Source organism: Boleophthalmus pectinirostris, unplaced genomic scaffold (genome assembly GCF_026225935.1).
Source record: "Boleophthalmus pectinirostris isolate CB_2022bp ecotype Guang Dong unplaced genomic scaffold, ASM2622593v1 HiC_scaffold_20, whole genome shotgun sequence".
Lineage (NCBI taxonomy): Eukaryota > Metazoa > Chordata > Actinopteri > Gobiiformes > Gobiidae > Boleophthalmus > Boleophthalmus pectinirostris.
In genome coordinates, this window is record NW_026571153.1 from 26132228 (window position 1) to 26156466 (window position 24239).

Consider the following 24239-nt stretch of genomic DNA (forward strand, 5'->3'; position numbering starts at 1 on the left):
TAGGACCTTTAATGAATTACACAGAAAGATCCTGATCCTGAACAGATGCACTTACAAAGTACCGACCCAGGCCCAGTTGGAACGATATCTGTCTCTTTTTATAAAGAGGGAGGTCACTCTGGTCTCAACTCCCTCTGTTGCGTCTCATCCAGGCTCAAACACAGCCGTCCAATCAGATTTGTTTATTCCAGTGACATGTGAAACAAAGGAGCTCATTGATCAGTTATCATTTTGAATAAAGTGACATTTCTCTCACCTCAGATTAACAGTTTATTGCTTCACTCATTGATTCTGTTGAAATCTGTGATGTTAATTCTGTCTCTTGTTATTTTTTCCAGCCTTTTTAAGCAGCCATATTTCTTTTGGTAAGGACGGACCATACTTGTCTCTGATTGGCTAATCCATCTGTCAATCACGCCCATCTGAAAACTGTGAGATTCACCTGTGATCACACTCACATCTTCAAAAAGTATTGGGAAAGTGTGTATTATGTGTCCTGGGCAAACAGGTGCTGATGTTGTTTTGACTCATGTATATCAGCCTACAGTTTAAAGCTGCACTATGAACAGTAACTTTTTGGTTGGGGGTCTGTCACCTGCTTGTTTCTATGGAGATGTCATTGCTCTACCTGAAATGTTCCATAGTATGACTTTAAACAGCCCTATTTTACATTTATTCAATTACAATTAGTTTTATTGCTCAAAAATACCTACAAAACAGGCATTCTGGCTGTGAGCAGGGTCGCCTCTCCACAGATCTGACCTGTAACTTGGTCTGGTTTGGTCTTCATGATGATGGAAAGGCTTAATACTGTACTGTGTAACATTTCAGACAAAGCATCTCCATTGAGAAAAGCTTTAATGGACCCTCTACCTGAAAAGTTACACAGTGGACCTTTAAACGATTAACATCAACAAACGGTCAGACCCTAGAATCTAAAATAAATATGTAAAAATCAATGTATGGCAACTGGAAAGGTTTCTAAATTAATTTAATAAATAATTTTCAAATTTTAAAGATGCACTGTGTAACCTTTTGGTTGGGGGTCCGTCACTTGTTTGGTTCTATGGATACATAATTTCTCTACCTGGAATTCAGATTTAGATTCAGAAAACTTTATTGATCCCATAGGGCAGGGGTGTCAAACTCATTTTGTTCCGGGGGCCTTATCCAACCTACTTTGATCCTAAAGGTGCCGGATCAGAAAACTCATGGCATATAAACCCCAAAAATAACAATAAGTTCAAATATTTGTGCAGAGAAACACAAATCTATTACAGAAATCTTTTTTAATTGATGAACTCTTTCTTTTACAAAATATTATAATATTATGAACAACCTGAAACTTTAAGAAAAATGTGATTTCAACACAAAGTTGTAACATGAACTTGGCTGCAAATAGGAATAAGTCAATTTTTCCTTGGAAAATTCTGCACTCTGCGTCCACTTTTCTCATTTTTGACATTTTTCTGATGAGGGTGTCATGGTCAACAGTCAAAACGATCGTCCTTTAAGAGCGTTTGGAAAGAGGCAAGTCTTCATTTGTGCTGCTCTGGTGGGCGGGGCCACGTACAGAGGCGCTGAAGATGCTGCTATGCTAAGCACCACAGAAAATTACCAATACTTTAATAGAAAATATAATTAAAATATTTTAGTAGAAAATCAGCCCAGGGCCAGATTAAAGGTCTTGGAGGGCCGGATCTGGCCCCCGGGCCGTATGTTTGACACCCCTGCCTTAGGGCAATTCATTAGCAGCATCTCAGAGCAGTTCTCACTTCTCACACACACAAATACAAACACACACAATGGGTCAGTCCATTACAGTCCACCAGTGGAACTCAATGACAATCTACAAATGACCCGGAGAATTTAGTAATTTAATAGCAGAGGGCACAAAAGAATTTGAAAACTGGTTAGTCTTTTGTACCTGAGCATAAAACCAACACTCTGAAGGCATCAGGATAAAATCAGGAGCCAGAGGATGGAGGGGCTGAGCCAGGACACACTTGGCTTTGCACAGCACTTGCTCCTCCCACAAAGAGTACAGCTCCCTCAGTTTGAACCCTGTGATTTTTGAGCAGGTTTAAACAATGTTCTGCGGTTTGTTTTTGGACAAGGATTGAAACCAGCAAATAAAAGAAAAAGTAAGCAGCCTTTCGATAAAACGACAATAAAAACTGTTGAGAATCATTTTGTTCACATTAAAAGAGTTCAGCTTTCTCAACAAATATAATCTTTGCTGCCCTCGTTTGACGATGCTTTCAGTGTTTAGGTCAAATTTCAGTTTTTTGTCCATCACGGTGCCCAGATATTTGTAACTATCAACTATTTCAACATCATCACTGTGGACGACACTAACACTGTGGGAAGGTGCACGTCTAAAATCAATTACCATGTCCTTAGTTTTGGCAATGTTCAAATCCAGGTAGTTGTCCTCACACCACACAATGTTCCACAGTATGACATTAAACAGCTCTGCCTTACATTTATTCTATTACAAGTGTTTTGTTTTTTGTTTTTTGTCAGCTCAAAAATACCTAGAAAAACAGGTATTCTCACTGTGCGGGTCACCTCTCCACAGATCTGACCTGTAACTTGGTCTGGTTTGATCTTCGTGAAGATAAAAAGATTTAATTCCATACTGTGAAACATTCCAGACAAACAATAAAATCTCCATGGAGAAAAAGCATTCCACCAGAAAAGTCACACAATGCACCTTTAAGTTACATTATAGTTTCTCCAATGTTTAAAAATAATTAAAAAAAATTGTGAAAAGGTCATACTACAACACAGCTATAAGATATTAAGTATAAATAAATAAATACATAAATAAGGAAATGCATTTAAGTAATACATGTAAAATAAAATACAAATAATTTATACATTTTTTGTGTCTATTTTGTTTTTCTTTTATTTGTCTCGGATGATGTCGTGAGGCGAAATGTTGCAGCAGATTTTGAAATAGACCTGAACAAAGGGAGAAGGAGAAAGGGGGGCCCAAAGGGGGAGGTGTAATTGACGTGTAAATCTGAGGAACGACCGCTAGAGGCCGCTCTCACACGCAACCGAGAGAGAGGCACTGAAGGGCAGAGCAGAGAGCGCATAGCAACAGCAGAAAAAGAAAAGGAATAACAGAGAAAAGAGAGGAGGAGAGGGAGAGAAACATGATACAGACAGAAAGAGAGAGAGGAGGGAGGAGGAGAGAGAGAAACAGATAATACAGACAGAAAAAGGAAAGAGAAACAGAGAGGTGGGAAGAATTAAACAGATGGAGGGAGAGATAGAGATGGAGGTGTGATATGTTTTAAATAAAGGGTTGTTAATATAAAAAAATACGTGTGTGGACTTGGTAATGTTACTAAAAATACTACTATTACAATTCTAAGTAGCGTAACTGCAAATACTATTACTACTACTGCAAATACTACCAACAATCTCTCTTTTTTATGTTATAATGTTTCCGTCCATTCTGTTTTCTTCCCTCCAAACCCCAAAATACCTGGAGTTGTTTCATTCACACTCACTAACACATGTTCTTCTCAGAAACAGAAACAGAAAATCCACATTCTGCGCTGAAAAACACCAACGGGGTCAAAGGTGAGAGGTTACCCGAGTTGAGTACAGGCACGTAACGAGAGGGTGCGTGGTTCAGGTTCAGGACAAAGTGTTTGAGTGTTGCCAGGTTAAGGTGGTCCATTCTTTACTCAGAACAGCTGATGGTGACCTCCTCCGGGAGAGTGGAGTTACACAACGCTTTGTCCGGAAACCTTTGGATCAAAAAGAAGGAGAGAGGAGGAGGAGGAGAGGAAGAGAAGGAGAAGGGGTTGAGATAGGGTGAGAGGAGGAGAGAGGAGGTGAGGGAGATAAAAGCAGAGGGAGAGGAGAAGAGAGGAGGGAGTGAGAGAAGAAGAGGCACGAGGAAGGAGAGGAGAAATTAAGGGAGAGAAAGGAGGAGAGAGAGATGAAGAGGAGTGAGAGAAAGGGAGAGAGGAGGGAGGGAAGAAGAGAGTAGAAAAGGACTGAGATTGGGAGAGAGAAGAGGAGGGGGAGAGGGGGAAGAAGGGGGTTTAGAGACAGTAGAAAGACAGAAAAACATGGGGTAAGAGAGAGGGCAGAAAGAGGGGAGAAGAGAAAGAATTGGGGGAGAACAAAGATAAAAAGAGAGGGGTGAGGCACTGAAAGAAAGAAAGAAAGAAAGAAAGAACAAGAGACCTCCTCCTCCAGGGCCAGAGGAAGTTCACGGTTTCTGTCTAAACATGTTCTAAACCAAAATGAAATTATATTTGATCATTAATCAATTTGTTGGAATCACTGATACAAGAAGCTCCGTGGGGAAAAATAAAATAAAATTAATGTTTTGCGGTTCTAATTTGTTTTTACATCAGTCCCTTGTGTGTTGCATCAATATTTAACATAATTGCATAAACCACGTGCTTTCATTTTATGGCAATAACAATCAGTCATCTTACCCAGGATTACATCATCACTGTTTAGAACAAAACAAAGCAGTGACCAGTGTTATCTATACTTTATTTACGTGGGTATTTTTTATTATAATTTTTAATACACATCTCTTTTCCTAAACTTGAGATTTTTTGACAAAATGGCAATGTTCTTTAACTATTTTTTGTAATTATTATTTAAATGTATCTATAGTCACCTAAGGGATATGTAACAGCTACATAAACCAAAACTAATCCAAATGTCTTGTTTTATTTTTGTTTTAAAGATATAAATGTTAATTGAAATCTCCGGTATTGATTGATATCGGGTATCGATAGATACTTAAAACTATGGTATCGGAACTGAAAAAGTTGGATCGGTGCATCCCTAAAGTGGACCCAGGTCTGGTTGAGGTCTGGGTCTCTGGGTTTTCCCTGGTTCTGGGTCAGTTCTGGTCTGGAGTCGATTTTGGTCGGCAGTTGGTCTGGATTCGGGTCTGGTTCTGGTTTTGGTGTGGTCTGGCTCTGGGGTCTCTCGGTTTACGCTGGTCCTGGATTGGTTCTGGTCTGGACTCGGTTTTGATCTCGTCTGGTCTGGGGTCTGGTCTCGGGTCGGGTCTGGACTCTGGTTTTGGTTTGGTCTGGCTCTGGGGTCTCCGGGTTTTCGCTGGTCCTGGATCAGTTCTCTCTTTTGCTCTTGTTGCTGCAGATCCACGGCGAAGTCACCGCCTATTTTTAACTTCAATAAAACTCTTCTATACGCGATTGGTCAGAGCCATTGACGCAAAGCCGTAAATCCGACTATGATTGGCTCTGAGCGGTCCAAGAATGTGTCAATCGAAGAGACGGGCCAATCAGATGTTGTGAAAGGCCGAGTGGCCCCTCCCCCTGGGCCGTGACGCACAGGGTCATGTGTTGTTTGTGCTCCGGGCCCAGAGACGTGCACAGCGGCCGAATAGAAGCGCTGCTAACCGAGCTAAACCGAGCTAAAACCGAGCTAAACCCGAGCTAACGGTGTCCACACGGGAAACACCGCACAGAGCCAGCACCGGGGGGCCGAACGTGGCGCTAAAGACCCGAAAGGACGTGTTTTTGGGGAGGTATCTGGTCCCGCGGGGCGTGAGAGTGCGTGGAGCCGCTTCTGGAGCGAGCCGCGGCTAGCTCCCTTAGCTCCCAAACAAGAATGGGGGCTAGGTCCGCACGGATTAGCCCGCTACAAAAGTGACCTTTGACTGTACGCGCCGATGGCAAATTTTACGGATTACCACGAAGGAAAGGCGGCGATGCTGATGGTGGAGGCGCAGCAGCGGGACCTGGGGCCCGGAGCAGCCGCGAACGGAGAGGGCTCAGCCGGGGAGCCAACCGGGGAACCCCCTTCTCCGGTAATTAATATCGGCAGCAGCGGAGGAGGCGGCGGGGCTCGGTTTCATTCACATTTACCGCCCTCCAGTCACCTCCATAACCTGCACCAGGCCCCGAAAGAGCTACGGGAGCAACAGCAGCATGTGTCCGGGGACAGCACACCGACGCACGGGCAGGCGCAAGAGGAGCCCCCCCGGTCCCCCGCAGCCGCCTCCAGTAGCAGTCATGTTTTCCCCCCTGTGGGTTCCGACGCCGTGGATGATATTCGTAAATGTGGATATCTACGGAAGCAGAAACACGGACATAAGCGGTTCTTTGTGCTGCGAGCCGCCAGTCACTCCGGACCGAGCCGTTTGGAGTATTATGATAGTGAGAAGAAGTTTCGGAGCAGCCTGCGCGCCTCCTCCGCCGCCACTGTAGCCCCCTCCTCCCCCAAAAGAGTCATCTACCTGTACCAGTGTTTCACCGTGAACAAGAGGGCGGACTCCAAGAACAAGCACCTCATCGCTCTCTACACTAAGGATGAGTATTTCGCGATCGTGGCGGAGAACGAGGCGGAGCAGGAGGACTGGTACGTGGCCGTGAGCGCGCTCATGAACGAGGGCAAGAAGGGGCACGTGGATTCGGACGATCTGGATGACGGGTACGGGACCGTGACGCCGGGGACTGTGTTTAAGGAGGTATGGCAGGTGAATGTGAAACCTAAAGGACTGGGACAGACGAAGAACCTCACCGGAGTTTACCGCTTGTGTTTGTCCAGTAAAACTCTTCACCTGGTTAAGTTGAACTCTGAGACTCCATGTGTGAACCTGCAGCTCATGAACATCCGGCGCTGTGGACACTCTGAGAGCTTTTTCTTCATTGAGGTGGGACGCTCGTCTTCGATTGGACCTGGGGAGATCTGGATGCAGGTGGATGACTCTGTGGTGGCTCAGAACATGCATGAAACGATTCTGGAGACCATGAAAGCCTTAAAAGCCTTTGCAGAGTTTCGACCCAGAAGTAAAAGTCAGTCCTCTGGCTCAAACCCGATGCCCTTCATCACAACGCGTCGCCATCTTGGAAACCTACCTCCGAGTCAGACGGGATTACAGCGGCGGTCGAGGACAGAGTCTGTGGTTGGGACACCGCCCTCCAGTAAAAGCTCCGGAGCAAGTGGATATCGCTTCCGGACGTCCAGCGAAGGAGAGGGGACGATGAACCGGCCTTTCCGCTCCGCCACAGGAAGCCTGGTGCATCTGAACTCAACGCGAGCACAACACAGCAGACAGGAAGTGGGCGGGGCAGTGGCTACAGGCAGCACAGGTACGAATACAGCAGGTGCACGCTTCGCCAGGGCTGTTCCAGGCACGTCAACTTACCACGCTCGCTCCGCCTCTCTGCCCGTGTCACACTTCCCCTCCACCACCAGCCCCGTGAGTGTGTCCTCCAGCAGCGGGCACGGCTCCGTCTCAGACACTCTAACAAGACCATCCAGCGCCTCCATCTGCGGCTCACCATCCGACGGCGGATTCAACTCCTCAGACGAGTACGGCTCCAGCCCCGGAGACTTCAGGTACTTCAGAGTCCGCAGCAACACACCGGACTCGCTCGGAAACACGCCACCGATCCGAGAGGAAAACTGTTTGAACGACTACATGGCGATGGGCTGGAGCCGCGATGTGTTTGGGCCCAGTGCAGCAGACAGTTTACGAGATGAGGGCACATCCACTGAAGACGAGCGCTTCTCCTCTTCGTCGTTGCGCAGAAGGACGCACTCATGCTCACGGCCTACAGGGGGTGCCACAGGTGGGTCTGGTGTGGCAATGTATCAGAAAACCACACAGACGAACTTCTCCCTGGATGAGAGCTCAGACACGCCTCCGTTTGGAGGTGGGCTGCTCCGTGGGGGTCCCTCCTCTTCGTCCTCGTCTCTGCGCTCAGACTATAGCTCCTGCTCCGAACACAGCCAAAGCCGCCCGTCCACTCTGCCTCGCCACGACTCGACCAGTGAGCGCCCTTCCCTTTCTTCCTCCGCCAAAGAGGACAGCGGCTACGTGCCCATGATGTGCGGCGTGGCGGCGTCTTCCCGGGACACGCCCCCGGACTATATGCCCATGCTACCCTCTCATTCGCCGCTCTTCTCTCGTGTGGCTCCTCCCCCTCCTCAGCCGCAGTCATTCACGGACTCCCATGGATACATGATGATGCTGCCAGGAAGTGGCAGCGGCGGCTCTCCCTCCCCGGTGCAAGCGTCGCCTCAGGCCAGAGAACGAGAAGCAGAACGGCCAGAAAACGGCGAGTACATGGACATGTCGTACAGCGGTGGAGCGAGGAGCCAAGCCCCCTCCACCCCAGAGGCTACACCCAAACCTCACAACCCGTACTTTTCTCTGCCACGCTCATACAAGACACCCACAAGAGAACGAGATGAGAGGGATTACAGTGAGTATGTGCCCATGAGCTCGCCTGCCAAACCTGGCCACACCCCCTCACACCCGCCTCCCCCTTACTCTGCCCACCACACTACCGCCGCCATGTTAGACCGCCGCACTCGACCCAACCGCCTTCCCCTGGGCCGGAGGAGCTTCCACGGGCCAATCAGAGTGAGCGAACCGGCCACCTCCTCTACAGGCGTGTCCACCTCAGCGCCGTCTCACTCTGATGACCCCTCCAGCCCCGGGGAGTATATCAACATCGAGTTTGGAGAACACTTTCCACATCAGCAGCAGCCCCCGGCGTATCCCTTCCCTGATGCCTCTGAGCAGCGCACTTCCCCGGCCCCACACCAGGACTACATGTGTCTGGAGGTGGGACCGGAGAAGAGCCAGTCCCCTCGGCCCAGCCTGGTGGCCCCCTGGAACCCCCCAAGCTACATCCGGCCTGCAGCGGCTAGTGGGGGGCGCTGGGGTAAGGGGGACGACTACACGGACATGACGTTTATGAGTGGAGACAGGACCAGTCCCACCGCCATGCTCCAGCACCTGTGCCTCCTGGAGGGGCGCTACAACCCTCCCGGACCTGCCACCCTCCCTCCCATTAGCCCTGGGGCAGCCGCAACTGAGCCCAAAGTGGTGCGAGCAGATCCACAGGGCAGGAGACGCCACAGCTCTGAGACCTTCTCCACCAACGCTCCGGCGGGAGGGGCCTCGACCCACGCCACAGCTACCAATCAGGGAGCAGCCAACGGGTCCTACCTGCCGGACGGTCAGACGTCCAGGTGAGTCAGCACAAATGTAACAGTCTGTAACTAACTGGAGAGGTGCACTTTGAACTGACATTTGGTCTCAATTTGGGAGTATTAAGCTTAAAATCTAAAAGCTCAGAGATAACCAAACAACTTTTTTGTAATGCACATTTAAACCTGTCATGATAATCACTATAGCAACTTATTGTTCAAGCTGGGATAATATTTTTGGGGCGCATGTACATTTTCTTTGTGCTAGTGGGGATTTTTTGGGGGGTTATTTTTTTATAGTACCATAAAACTGGAACACTTGAAGGTTGAACAAGTAACTGAATTCTTCTTTATTTATGTTTTTACAATATTGTACATATAGAATATTTTTTGAGGGATTATCCTGCTTTAAAGTTATTGTGTCAGTAGCATTAATTTGTTTCCGTATTACTGTTTATTGTTTACATTTTTTTTTTTTTCAGAAATCTATCATACTTTAAAATGTGTTATCTTAACAAGCCTATACCCATTAATAGCTAATATACTGTAATATACAACATACTAACGATCTGTGAATAAGCAAATTTAAGCATGTTTTTAGAGGTTTGATGCAGTATTGGTATTTGTTTAAATATTGTTTGTTAAAGAAAATGCAACTGCCTTATTGCAGCTAAAATGTTAGTGTTTAATAGTTAATGGTTGTATTATTGTTTGTTCAGGTGGAGCAGCTCTGCCTCCTTCGACAGCGTGTGGATGTCTGTGGAGGGGCTGGGAGCAGAGTCTCACCTATCCCAGCCTCGGGGCTTCGATTCGGGCTTGTCTCCAGTGACGTCGGCCTCCTCTTCCTCCTCGGGGTCGTCTGGGAGCCGGATCAGTCGGAACGCCGGATATCAGAATGGACTGAACTACATCGCTCTGGAGCTGAGGGACGACGGCAGCACCGCAACAACAGTGACTTCCGGCAGCGACACCGGAAGCTCGTCCACGCCCACCGGAGCCCCACCCCTGCCTGCTGCTGCCATGGCGACAGGAGCCACGCCCACCGGAGCCCTGCCCCTCCCTGAGAACGCCGCCTATGCCAGTATAGACTTCAGCCGCTCGGACCGGGTCTCCTCCACACAGGGTGAGTCCAGAGGCACACAGGGAGGGCACCTGACATGCTGGAAGGGCATCTGACACACAGGGATATTTTTGTTACTCTGCAGCCCTAGTGTAGTGTCTAAAGATGCACTATGTAACTTTTCTGGTGGATGGTTCGCTACCTGCTTGTCATTATGGAGATACTGTTGATGCCCGACTGTATGGTGACAAGCACATGATGCTACTTGGCCAAATGAATGATCAGATACATCTCCATGGAGACAAGCAGGTGGCAGACCCTACACTAGTAAAGTTTAAGCCATATTGCAGCTTAAACCTGTTGAATGTGCTGGATTTTGTGCTGTTTCTGGTTTGAATTGAATGTTTTGGTATAGTCCTGGTGAAGTGTGTGAGGCACGGAGACAGTGGAGAGTGCACTGTGGTCTCAGACTTAGATCTGTCACAGTTATTCTTATGTCGATTTATTGTTCAATATTTGACTTTGTATTGATCTTGTGTACAGTTTCGTCTCAATAATGGGGAGATTTTTTGCTTTTTTTCTGTATATGATGAGATTTGAGCTCTCGAGGGTAGAGTAAATAACATCTATGACAAAATATTGGTTTATTCTGCTGTTTATTTGTTGCAGCTCAGGCCTTTATGATAATGTATATTGAAAATAGGTTTACTGGGACTGTCCTGCTTTGTGTCAATGGCATAAACTACTGGGCAAATCACAAAAGTTGCAAGTTTTTGAAGTACTTATTTCCTCCACAAACAACCAAATCCCCTGTCTTATTCAGCATAAAAACCGCTAACCCTGTAGTAGAGCTAGGCCGATATTCGTACTTTTTAGAGTATCTACTACTTGCCTTAAAACTCTTGCAGAGGCAGTGTTTTGTTTGGCCAACCAGCTACCTCCATATGAATAAAGAGTATGCATACACCTTTATTTGAACACTTAAGTCCAAAGAGCATACTACAAAAATGTGTCTACACTGCTCTTTTATACAGTTTATTGTGAAATAATGCGGCAGACTATTTAGGTTACCGAAATGGTCCAAGAGCTGATCGGTCACTGGTTTCTCTGGATCCTAAATAATTGATGTCTGCATCGGACATGAAAAAAAAAAACATTGGTTGATTCATACCCTGATCTGTACATACATGTTCGGAAAAGTGATTCTTCTATTAATTTGTCAGTTCAAATGGACCAATATAGGACTGTGCCAAAATCAAAAGATCGATAGATTGCGATTTCTACTTTGGTCAATGTCGATGGTAAGGCATGCGCATTTTAATCTGAGGGTCTTCATCATAGTAAGAGCGCAGTAAGAGAGCGTGGTGCTGACGAGGATTTACGTTGTCTTGTTTAGGAAAAGGCCTGAGCCACAGCGTGTCCCTTTTTCTCCTCACGTGTTCACAAGTTTTGACTTAAATCTGCACAATTTGACTAAAAGTTCAGTGTCTCTCCCTCTGTCTCTAAGTGTACATCTGCCATATCGACCCCTTAAACCAATATATCAGGCCGATATTTGGACTTTTTAGCATATCACTATCGGCCTTAGATCTTTCTCTCTTATGAGTTTGTAGTAAATTGATGAAATTTGTGGAAACTAGTCAAGTCATCCCCACGTATCGGCTCAAAACATCGTCCGTCGCATTCTCTGAGCTCTAAACTATCTGTATGTGCATCGGCCATGAAAAAACTCGAGTTGGTCTATCTCTTTTCTTCAGAACACGTGTAAAATGTGAACTTTTTAAACAGAATCTTCTTACTAAAACATAAATCGCAGCTCTAATCGAAATCACATTATTTGTCAGAAAAATCACAATTACATAGATTTCCTGTGCAGACCTGGTTTAACCCTTTTCCCGTCTCTTGTGTTAAACGAATGATGGGAGTCTCCACTTGTAGGAGGAAGTGCCCATCTCCTCCTCTAAATTGTATCCTGTTTCAGACACAAGTGCATCGTGGGTAGAGTAGTTTCTAGTAAATGAAATCATGTGTTTTTATAAATTCTTTGGAGCAGAGTGAGTCAGCGAGGATGAGTCAACACTAAAGAGCATTGGTTTATGGGACAAAGCAAAGTGCAAAGTCTAGAGTACAACTACTCTTAAAACTACTACTACTACTACATTTGCTGCTGTTACTACTACTGCGACTGCTAATACTACAACTGCTGCTGTTACTGCTACTACTACTACTACTACTACTACTACTACTGTTACTACTACTGTTACTACTGTTAATACTGTTAATACTGTTACTACTACTACTGTTACTACTACCACTAGTACTACTGATGCTACTGATGCTACTGCTATCACTGTGACTGCTAATATTACTACTACTACTACTACTGTTACTACTACTACTAGTAGTGCTACTGATGCTACTGCTATTACTGTGACTGCTAATATTACTACTACTACTGTTACTACTACTACTACTACTACTACTACTGCTTCTACTACTACTGCTACTACTGCTATTACTGTGACTGCTAATACTACTACGACTGCGATTGCTAATATTACTTCTACTATATTTCTGCTACCAGCTGCTGCTACTACTGCTATTACTTGCTACTAGTACTGCTACTGCTACAGCTAGTACTACGTCCTACTACTACTTTATGGATATAACTAAAGTGCAAGTCTAGACAATAAGGACTGTACAGCCACTGCTAATACTAATACAGTTACTACTACTACTACTACTGCTTCTACTAAATAATGTATCAACACAATTTCTTTCGTATATTGATCAATCCATGATTTTCAATTCATTTTTGTCCGTTTGAAGTAAATATGGCTTTTGATCTCAATTCTAAACAATGGAGACTTTGAATCAGTGCCTTTTAACGCAGACAGATCCGATCAGGACGTGTTTGTACAGATCTAAACTACAGGGTGAGTGGTTTTTACACAGAATAAGACAGACGGAGGTTTTGTCGTTTGTGGAGGAAATTATGGAACTTCAAAACCTGCCCCCTTTGTGATTCACTAATTGAGTCCATTCTAATATTGATTTTTACGTCCAGCATTACCCAGCAGCGGGTCTGTAGTTGTGCGTGTTTTGGCTTATCTCTCTCCTCCTCTCCCTCCATCCCTTCTCCCTCATCCTCCCCTCCTCCCTCCATCCCTCCCTCCATTGCCTCGGGGCAGATCGTCGCGTCTGCCGCCAGCCCTTTGATGTGGCGTCGTAATTGCGGTCGCGGCGTGTCCAGGCGGCCCGGCAGGAAGCGCATCATCACGGCTCTGGAATGCGCTTCCCGTTGGCTGCGGCGTCACACCTGGATGTGTCCCCCTGAAACACGCTCCATTTTTTTTTTCTCCTATTGTAAATTGTGTTTGTTAGACATTTTTACCAGATAACAAAATGTGGCATTACCTTTTTTCCGTGTTTGTACATTTGGGTTAGACTAAACAGGGTTGAGTTTTGGTGAGTCACTTTTGAGAAGCTGCAGATACAAAAAGCAGAGCAACAATGTGAGAAATATATTCCATAAAGTCAATCAAAAATGTTGAGGTCAGATCTGTAACCTGGACAGTTTACTTCTGAAATCTCATCTTGTCTTGTGTCTTGTTCCATCTTTAACTGTCTTTGTTTATGGAACTCAACAGTGACTGCATGTCCCTGGTTCCTTTAAGTACATTTCTTCTTATTTTTTCCCATAGATTTTCTGAATAAATGCGTCTATGCATCGTAATTTATGGAGATGCAGATCTCTAACTAATGACCACAGGACCTATCATTTAATTTCAGATCTGTTTCTGAAACTTTTTAAACATCATCTCCATGGAGAATGTTTCTGTGTAATCCCTCAGCTGTCAGGTGTGATCCATAACAAAAGAAAAATTCAGTTCTGTCAGCTAGGGTTGTAAAGATATCAAAGTCCCTTGATACAATATTTTCACGATGTGCATCTCACTGTTCAGTGTTTATTGCCATATTTTGTAGAGGCTTACAAAATTGTGAATATGCTACGTTGTCCTTTTAAAACCTTGGGAAAGCCTTTGGTACTGCTATAATATGAAGAATTAAGATTTAAAAGTGCTTCATAATAGGGCTGCTCGATTATATAAAAAAAAAAAAATTATCATGATTATTTTGGTCAATATTGAAATCACAATTATTTAAACAATTATGTTTTAGTTACACTGTGCATTTATTCAGCAATTTATGTGAAACTTTCAAATTGAAAATAAATATAAGCTACAATTACGTACCTTTCAGAGCAGTTTTGTGATGAATAAAATATGGTTTAAATGTGAAATAGGGCATAGAAAACCATAAATGTTTCCAGAAATGTCTATTAAATAGTGTGACAGATATGCGTCCTGCTGCGATCCGCGCTTCTCTGAGTTTATGGATATAATCGGTACTGTAGCTACCCATTACACACATTACGCACAGAGCATAGGGCTCCAAGTGCTTGCGGGTGCACCACGTGAATCCTTGCAAAACTACGGTCATCACGCCCTGGTCCTCACTTTTGCCAGCACGTAAATCGTTTCAACTCAATTATGAGTTTGGAGATTGTCCATCCATCCATTTTCTTCTGCTTACCTGGGGTCGGGTCGCAGGGCAGCAGTCTAAGCAGAGATTCTCAGACTTCCTTCACCCCAGACACTTCCTCCAGCTCATCCGGGGGGAGCTCTGAGGCGTTCGCAGGCCAGCTGAGAGACATAGTCCCTTCAGCGTGGGTCTTCCCCAGGGCATCCATGCCTGAAATCCTCCCGAGGAAAACGCCCAGCTGCCAGAGCCACCTCAACTGGCTCCTCTCAACGTGGAGAAGCAGTGGCTCTACTCTGAACTCCTCCTGTGTGACTGAGCTCCTCAACCTATCTCTAAGGGAACGCCCAGCCGCCCTGCGGAGGAAACTCATTTCGACCGCTTGTATCCACGATCTCGTCCTTTCAGTCATTACCCAGAGCTCATGACCATAGATAAGGGTAGGAGCAAAGACTGATGGTAAATTGAGAGCTTTGCCTTTCGGTTCAGCTCCCTCTTCACCACAACGGTTCGATACAGTGACTGCATCACTGCCGACGCTGCACCGATCCACCTGTCAATCTCACACTCCATCCTCCCCTGATTTGTGAACAAGACCCCGAGATACCTGAACTCCGCCACTTGAGGCAGGGCCTCTCCACCCACCTGGAGAGGGCAAGCCACCTTTTCCCGGTCGAGAGCCATGGTCTCGGACTGGGAAGAGCTAATCCTCATCCCAGCTTCACACTTGGCTGCAAACCGCCCCAGTGCACATTGCAGGTCCTGGCTTCATCAGGACAACATCATCTGCAAACAGCAGAGATGAGATCCTGTGGTCCCAAACCGGACCCCCTCCAGCCCCTGACTGCACCTAGAAATTCTCTCCATAAATACAATGAACAGAACCGGTGACAAAGGGCAGCTCTGGCAGAGTCCAACATGCACTGAGAACAGGTCTGACTTACTGCCGGCAATGCGAACACAGCTCCTGCTCCAGTCATACAGGGACCGGACAGCCCTTAGCAAAATGCCCCGAACCCCATACTCCCAGAGCACCCCCCACAGGACACCACGAGAGACATGGTTGAATCAAAATCGAAATCATGATCAAAATTCATTTAATTACACAGCCTTACTTCATTTTATTCAAGTTATTTCTTCGTGTAGTCTGCACCGGCAACACCAAAGGATCATGGTCTATGTAGTTCCCTCTGTTTTTTGAGGTTTTGCTGCAGTATGGCAAGGCAAATTCAGTATTTACTACCATACCATACCATATTTTCCGTACTATAAGTTGCTTGTAGTTAGAGTATCCTTCGCTTTTTTTCAGTCCCTCACAAGTTTCTTGCTCACTCCAAACTTTCTTTCTGCTGCTCAATCACCGTTTTCAGCTGCATATTTCATTACTTGCAGCTTGTAATCTGCAGAATATGATTAACAGTTTATCACCATGTGATAAAATAAGTTATGTTGCTAAATTAACATTAGTGAGTGGGATACGTTTTAATGATCCGTATGCATTAAATGCAGGTGAGTGCCTGAATGACGAGAAGAAAGCCTGAAATCTGCTGAAATCCTACAAGACACTGATATGATACCAGACAGGACAGCGGCTCTTTCTGCAGGAGACATGCAGAGTAGTAGCGCCAAGTGACAGTGGTAAAAGAGTAATAGGAGCAGCAGTTATTGGCACACAAGCCTCGAGTGGCCTCTTGCGGCTCTGTGTGAAAATAATGAACATGTGATATTATACTCAGGAATTATACGCAGGACCACCCAAACCATGAAAAAATGTGCAACTAATAGTCTGAAAAATATGATAATTCAAAGTGCTTTACAGAATAAGAAAGACATTAAAATCACCATAACTATTAATTTAAGCAAAGAGCCTTGCAATTTGAGATATTGTGGTGGTCCATGATTTGAGACTTTGGACGATACAGTATCTCCATATTTCAGTCTCTATATTATTTGGCATAACTAGGGATTTATTTAACTTACCTATCTCCATGGAGACAAAAAAGGGACACCACCAAGCCAAGTTACACGTCAGATCCGTATATAGGTGACCATGCTCATGTTTAAAGCACTAAAAACACCTTAAAAATTAGAACAAAAAATGCGAGATGGAGGAGTTTAAAGCTACTGTGTGAAGTTACACAATGCACCTTTAAGGCAGTGGCCACCAGCAATCTGACCAGAACTGAAGAAGCGACTTGGATGAGTACGCAAAATGTCCAGCTGACATATTTGATTTTTTTCTTTTTTTCTTTTGCAATCTCCATGGAGACAATACAATTTGGGACCCTTCACCAGAAAAGTTCCACAGTGCAGCTTTAAGTCCTGTGGTCTCTGCAGGTCAGGACTCAAAATGGCCGTGTGGCGTGTCTCTGATCTGTCTGACATCTGTGAAGCTTCTCTCTCCCCTTACCTCTCTCTGCCTCTCCTCTTACTCCTCTGCTCTCCCTCTCTCTCTCACTCTCTCTCATCTTTCCTCCATTCCTTTCCTCTCCGCTTTCTCTCCGTAATTCACTCTTTCCTCTCCACCCTTTATCTCTCATTGTCTATCCTTGCGCTCCTTCTCCCTCACTCCATCTCTCCTCCCTCTCTCCTCCTCATCTGTCTCTCCGCCTGTCTCCTCCCTCTCCTTTCCTTGTCTCCCCCTCTCTCCCCTCTCTCCTCCGCTTCCGTTCTCTCAGGTCTGGTTTTGACCCTGGTTCCTTATCGCCTCCTCCTCTTTCTCTCCCCCTGTCTCCCCCTCCTTCCCTCTCTCTCTCAGGTCCGGTTTCGTCCCTGGTTCCTGATGCCAGTCTGTATTTAGCCTGTAAACGAAGCCTCAGCTCCTCTCGGCCCCAAACGGAAAGAATCTATTAGCTCCCTGTCAGAGCTCACCACACGCTTAGCATTTATTAAACCGTTTTAAAGCTGCACTCCGGAACTTTTCTGCAAAGCAATAACATGGAGACCAGCAGGTGGAAGACTACTTCACAAAACTATCATGCAGCCTTTAGCCCCTCACGCTTGGAGTGAACCATTTGGAAAAATATTCTCATGGTCGGCACAACGTTTTTGGTCGCCATATTTAGGGGAGGGGGCAAAAGTAATGGGCAGCTTCACTCAATTCATCACATTTTCTCAAAATAATTGCACAAATGACTTCAAATTGCACATAATAATAGATCAAAACAGCAGGAAGGACCACAAGGCTAAAGGTCACTAACCTGGCCGTGAGACAGGTCCATATTCCACTCTCCTCAAGTGTTGTATCATATGACCAAGACTAGTATTATATGACCATAGACTGTATATATAAATGCACCTGATATGGACCTAAGATGGAGCACGGCCCAAATTTTCCTGATAACTGCTAGCCTTGGTGAGTTTCATTTGACTGGAGCTGAACACTGCCGGTGACGTCACACTCCTTCAGTCCACTTCTTTATACAGTCTGTGTTTAGGATCAGATCTATTTTCTCCGCACTGACCACACTGCTGGATGTGGGAAAGCCGTCCACAGGGATGAGGGTGAGGGGGCGGGTCATGTTTGTGACTGTGGCACCTGTGACTAATATGACTCCATTTAGTTTAGCGTTTACTTTAGTGCGCAGTTATTATTTATCTTAGCATTTAATTTTGTGTTTTGTTTATTGTATAGTGTTTAGTTTAGTGCGCAGTTGAGAATTTAGTTTAGCATTTAATTTTGCGTTTAGTTTGGCATTTAGTTTAGTATTTAGTGTTTAGTGTTTAGTTTGGCATTTAGTGTTTAGATTAGTGTTAAGTGTAGTGTTTAGTGTTTAGGTTAGGGTTTAGTTTAGCGTTTAGTGTTTAGTTTATCGTTTAGTGTTTACTTAAGTTTAGTGTTTCATGTAGTGTTTAGTTTAGCGTTTAGTGTTTACTTAAGTTTAGTGTTTACTTAAGTTTAGTGTTTACTTAAGTTTAGTGTTTACTTAAGTTTAGTGTTTACCTTAGTGTTTAGTTTAGCTTCTTAGTTTAGCTTTTGGTGTTTACTTAAGTAAACACTAAACTAAACATTAAACTTAAGTTTAGTGTTTCGTTTAGTGTTTCGTTTAGTGTTTCGTTTAGTGTTTCGTTTAGTGTTTAATTTAGTGTTTAGTTTAGTGTTTACTTAAGTAAACACTAAACTAAACATTAAACTTAAGTTTAGTGTTTCGTTTAGTGTTTCGTTTAGTGTTTAATTTAGTGTTTAGTTTAGTGTTTACTTAAGTAAACACTAAACTAAACATTAAACTTAAGTTTAGTGTTTCGTTTAGTGTTTAATTTAGTGTTTAGTTTAGTGTTTACTTAAGTTTAGTGTTTAGTTTAGTGTTTACTTTAGTTTAGTGTTTAGTTTAGTGTTTAGTTTTGTGTTTTGTTTAGTGTTTAGTTTAGTGTTTCGTTTAGTGTTTAACGTTTAGTGTTTCGTTTAGTGTTTACTTAAGTTTAGTGTTTAGTTTAGTGTTTACTTAAGTTTAGCGTTTAGTTTAGCGTTTAGTGTTTCGTGTTTACTTAAGTTTAGCGTTTAGTTTAGCGTTTAGTGTTTAGTTTAGCGTTTAGTGTTTAGTTTAGCGTTTAGTGTTTAGTTTATCGTTTAGTTTTTACTTAAGTTTAGTGTTTACTTAAGTTTAGTGTTTAGCTTTTAGTTTAGCTTTTGGTGTTTACTTAAGTAAACACTAAACTAAACATTAAACTTAAGTTTAGTGTTTCGTTTAGTGTTTCGTTTAGTGTTTCGCTTAGTGTTTAGTTTAGTGTTTTTTTTAGTGTTTAGTTTAGCGTTTAGTGTTTAGTTTATCGTTTAGTGTTTACTTAAGTTTAGTGTTTCGTGCAGTGTTTAGTGTAGCGTTTAGTGTTTACTTAAGTTTAGTGTTTACTTAAGTTTAGTGTTTACCTTAGTGTTTAGTTTAGCTTTTGGTGTTTACTTAAGTAAACACTAAACTAAACATTAAACTTAAGTTTAGTGTTTCGTTTAGTGTTTCGTTTAGTGTCTCGCTTAGTGTTTCGTTTAGTGTTTCGTTTAGTGTTTCGTTTAGTGTTTCGCTTAGTGTTTCGTTTAGTGTTTAGTGTTTCGTTTAGTGTTTAGTGTTTCGTTTAGTGTTTACTTAAGTTTAGTGTTTCGTTTAGTGTTTACTTAAGTTTAGCGTTTAGTTTAGCGTTTAGTGTTTAGTTTAGTGTTTCGTGTTTACTTAAGCTTAGCGTTTATTTTAGCGTTTAGTTTAGCGTTTAGTGTTTAATTAAGTTTAGTGTTTAATTAAGTTTAGCATTTAGTTTAGTTTAGTGTTTAGTTTAGTGTTTCGTGTTTATTTAAGTTTAGCGTTTATTTTAGCGTTAAGTTTAGTGTTTACTTAAGTTTAGTGTTTACCTTAGTGTTTAGTTTAGCGTTTAGTTTAGCTTTTGGTGTTTACTTAAGTTTAATGTTTAGTTTAGCGTTTGGTGTTTAGTTTAGTGTTCAATTTAGCATTTAGTGTTTACCTTAGTGTTTAGTTTAGCATTAACTTAAGTTTATTGTTTAGTTTAGCGTTTACTTAAGTTTAGCGTTTAGTTTAGCGTTTAGTTTACAGCAATGATTCTCAACCATGGACCGGGGCCCAAAGTAGGGCCACGATTGCTCTCTTGAGGGTCACAAGAGGATAGTACATTTAATATGAGACTGGGCACAAATAATGGGCCCTGAGAAAAAAAAAAAAGTGAAGATCCTCTGGTTTTGCTCACAGACGCAAAAAATGGTTCTAGTTGTATTGTGTCGCTATCAAGTGTTTTCACTGTTGGAATATAAGAAATACACAACCATTTAATTTACCTGTGAGTCTTACTGGGAGAGCTGGGCAAAGTCTTTTCTTGCTTTTGTGTCACTCATTTGTATTAAATCTAGCTTCAGATGGAGTTACAGTGCCTTTATATATTTAACACATGCATTTCTTCAAACGTCAGTATTTGAGCATATCCTCCAGTCGTCCCATGCTCGCCTGTGGGCTGCTGTCGTTTTCCCCTTTGCCATGATTGAAAGTGTTTGAAACCCTGGATGCCCTACCGTGAGAATCCAGTTATATTTCTGACTAGCACTGAGCATTCATGTTTTATAAGTTTCTGTTCAAAGTTCACATTTGAAACGCGTCCAAAAGAATTGACAAAAAGACTGAAATCTGAACTGACATACGAATACAAGAATCACACTTGAGAACATGTTCGTGCAGATCTAACGGGTTAGACGTTTTTATGCAGAATAAGACAGACAGATTTTAATTTTGATGTAGGGAGAGAAACACACAGACAGAGTGAGCGAGGGAGAAACAAAGAGAGACAGAGCGAAAGAGAGAGAGAGGTCCCGGGGTTCAAAACAAGTCCGATCCTGACCTGATCTGACCTGGCTCACACCTGCGTTAGCTTTAGCGTTAGCCGCCGCCGTGCCGCTGAGCAACGCCACAACAGGGGTCAAACTACAGACTGCAAAATAAGAGGAAAACATGGGACAACTGTACTGAGGTCAACAATAAGAATACGAAGCCTGAGCATGTGACTTTAAAGCTACACCAAGTAACTTCTTTGGGGGAGGGTCCGTCACGTGCCAGTCTCCACGGTGATGTTACCGCTTTTTCTGGAATATTCCACAGTATTGCATTAAAAGTCCCGCGTTAACAGCTGCATTTTTACATTTGGTTCAGTAGAGATTTGCAGTTCCAAGGTTGAAATTATCCAAATGATTCTAGTGAAGTTGTGTGGAGTTTTAAAAAAAAAAGAAAAGTAGTCTAAATGTGCGGGGTTTTGTGTGTTAAACGTGTGAATGAAACAAAACACAACCCCAGGTCTGTTTGTGATGAGGAAACATTAGAACACAGATGAGGAGATACGTGTGGATGGTGTGATACGGAGCACATTCCAGGGGAGTCACGTGTTTTTAGCGTGTTTCTGTGTTTCTGTGTTTTTTGTGGCGTGAACAAAAGTGACGGGCTGTGAGGTATTTCGACACAGGAATAAAGCCAAAGACTGGATCAGAGGGAGGGAGAGAAGAGGAGAGGTGAGGGGGAGGGCAGAGAGGAAAGAGAAAAGAGGAGAGATGGGAAGTGGAGAGGAAAGAGGGGACGAGGAGAGGAAAGAGGACAGGAGAGAGGAAAGAGGAGTGGAGCGAGGAAGTGGAGAAGGAAGAGGAGAGGGAGGGCAAAGAAGAGAGGAAAGAGGAGAGGTGATACAAAAGAGGAGAGGAGAGAGGGGAAGTGGAGAGGAGAGTGGGAGGGAGAAGAGGAAAGAGAGGAGAGGAAAGGGGAGATGAAAGAGGGGAGGAGAAGAGAGGAGATACAAAAGAGAGGAGAGATGGGAAGTGGAGAGGAAAGAGGGGGCGAGGAGAGAGGAAAGAGGAGAGGAGAAGTGGGGAGGGAAGAGGAGAGGAGATACAAAAGAAAGGAGAGGAAAGAGGGAGAGAGGAGAAAGGAGCGAGGAAGTGGAGAAGGAAGAGGAGAGGGAGGGCAAAGAGGAGAGGTGAGACAAAAGAGAAGAGGAAAGGAGAGATGAAAGAGGGGAAGGAGAGAGGAGAGGAGATACAAATGAGAGGAGAGAGGGGAAGTGGAGAGAAAAGAGTGGAGGTGGAGAGGAAAGAGCAGAGGAGAGGGGGAGGAGAAGGAGAGGGGAAGAGGAGAGGGAGGAAGGGCAGGAGGGAGAGAGAAGAGGAGGTGGGGAGAGTGAGACAGGTGAGAGGGAGAGAGGATGGAGAGAGGAAGAGACAAAAGGAGAGGAGTGGGGAGAAAGAGAGAGAAAGAAGGAGATGAGAGGGACAGAGAGAAGATGAAGAGAGCCAGAGGGAAGGAAGCGAGACCAAAGGAGAGGAGGATGGGGAGAGAGAGACAGAAAAGGACTGGGCAGAGAAATAAAAGGAGGAGACAGGTGAAGGGGAGAGGGAGAGAGAGTTAGATTAGAAAAGAAGGATGGGACGGAGAAGAGGGGAGAGCAAGAGTTTATTCCTTGTACTTCATGTTACACGGACTAAACCGAGGACTGAACCAAGACTAAACCAAGTCTCCTCTTCTTCTCTTCCAGACTGAGGGCCAGGACCTTCTTCTTCTTGAAGTGGACGCTGCACCGGCGCCCTCCAAACTGCTGCTCCCTCCTGGACAACGCCTGTCACTACAACTCTAACCTTCATTTGATTTTTGATTTTTTGATTTTTTGATTTTTTTTTTTTAAACATATCTCCTCTTTTGTTTTCTAATAATAATAATATTGATACAACCCCTGTCCCTTCTCCATTGCGGGCTGCTTTCCCAAAACGATGAACTGTGAAATAAAAAAAAAAAAAAAAGGGAGATTGGACTCTTCAGCCAATATGGTACTGACAAAAGCACCAATGTTGATTACTTCTATCACAATTTTTGCCCCTAAACCTGTTTACCATGTGGCATTTACTTGTGTCCCCCTTCCTTAAAATCGGTACAGGGCAGCGGAAATGAAATCTTGTTAAAATGGCTTCCAAAGTAATTTAAAATGAAAGTGAGCTTTTGTTCAAATATTTCAGATTTCGATTCATTTCAAACCAAGGTGAGTTTTTTGTGAGAATATTTGTCTTCAAAAATATTCACGACAAAATTGAACAAAATAATCTGACATATTTCAAGATTTTAAAATTCTCATTTCACTTTTGAAGGAAAAAATTAACCCTGGGCTTGACTAAATATGTAAATTCTAAAAACAGCTGAGCGAGACACACGGGAGGGCATCTGACGCAGCGACATTCAAAACACTGCAGGATTTTCACACATTTTAAATTTGAAGCCATTTTAACAGACGTGCTTTATTTTTCGCTGTGAAGTTTGTGGCTGGGTCCATTCAAGCTTCAGGAGCGGTACAAAACTCTACAGCGCCCCCTACGCTTCGATGAGGGGGACGTTTTTTCACAGTTTACCAGTGCAGTTTCCTCTAGTCTTGACATTTCTGGTACTAAAATGGCCCATCAAATACAAAACGATACAAGCAGTATTTTTTGCAGTTTTCTATCATAATTTATTCAGATTTTTACCTCATGAGGAGCGCAGTTCAAAATTCAAAAAAGCGTTAAAGAGTTAATTTTGGATTTTGTTTGTGTTCACATATATAATTGTTTTCAAAATTGTTTGACGAGTCATTTCGACATTTCTATTTCAAAAAGTTTACATTGATTTGCTCAGACAATGTGCTGTAAAAATGAAATATGGCCATTTGGGAAAGTTTGTTCAGATAAACCCAAATGTTGCTTTGTGTGAATAAAAATATTCCTGGTTTAATTCATTACAGGAAGAATTTGAGATTTCAGTATTTTTATTATGAGAAGAGTTTAATTACAATTTCATGTTTTTTTTGGTTTTTTTTTTACTATTATTGACTCACAATCAAGCAGCAGTTTAAGGACTGGACCAGGACGAAATCCGGACTAAACCAGGACTGGACCAGGACGTAATCCGGACTAAACCAGGACTGGACCGGGACGAAATCTGGACTAAACCAGGACTGGACCGGGACGAAATCCGGACTAAACCAGGACTGGACCGGGACGAAATCCGGACTAAACCAGGACTGGACCGGGACGAAATCCGGACTAAACCACAGGACTGGACCGGGACGAAATCCGGACTAAACCAGGACTGGACCGGGACGAAATCCGGACTAAACCACAACTGGACCGGGTCGAAATCCGGACTAAACCAGGACTGGACTGGACCGGGACGAAATCCGGACTAAA

At 43.8% G+C, this 24239-nt stretch overlaps 1 protein-coding gene across 1 annotated transcript; it reads left to right on the top strand.

The window, feature by feature from the left end:
- The first annotated feature begins 5373 nt into the window (after positions 1–5373).
- Positions 5374–23805, top strand: LOC110153857 (insulin receptor substrate 2-B). The gene is made up of 3 exons (XM_020917782.2): positions 5374–9003; positions 9681–10084; positions 22565–23805. The coding sequence occupies exons 1-3, from the start codon at positions 5687–5689 to the stop codon at positions 22567–22569; spliced, it is 3726 nt and encodes a 1241-aa protein (XP_020773441.1). The 5' UTR covers positions 5374–5686; the 3' UTR covers positions 22570–23805.
- The last annotated feature ends 434 nt before the right edge of the window (positions 23806–24239 follow it).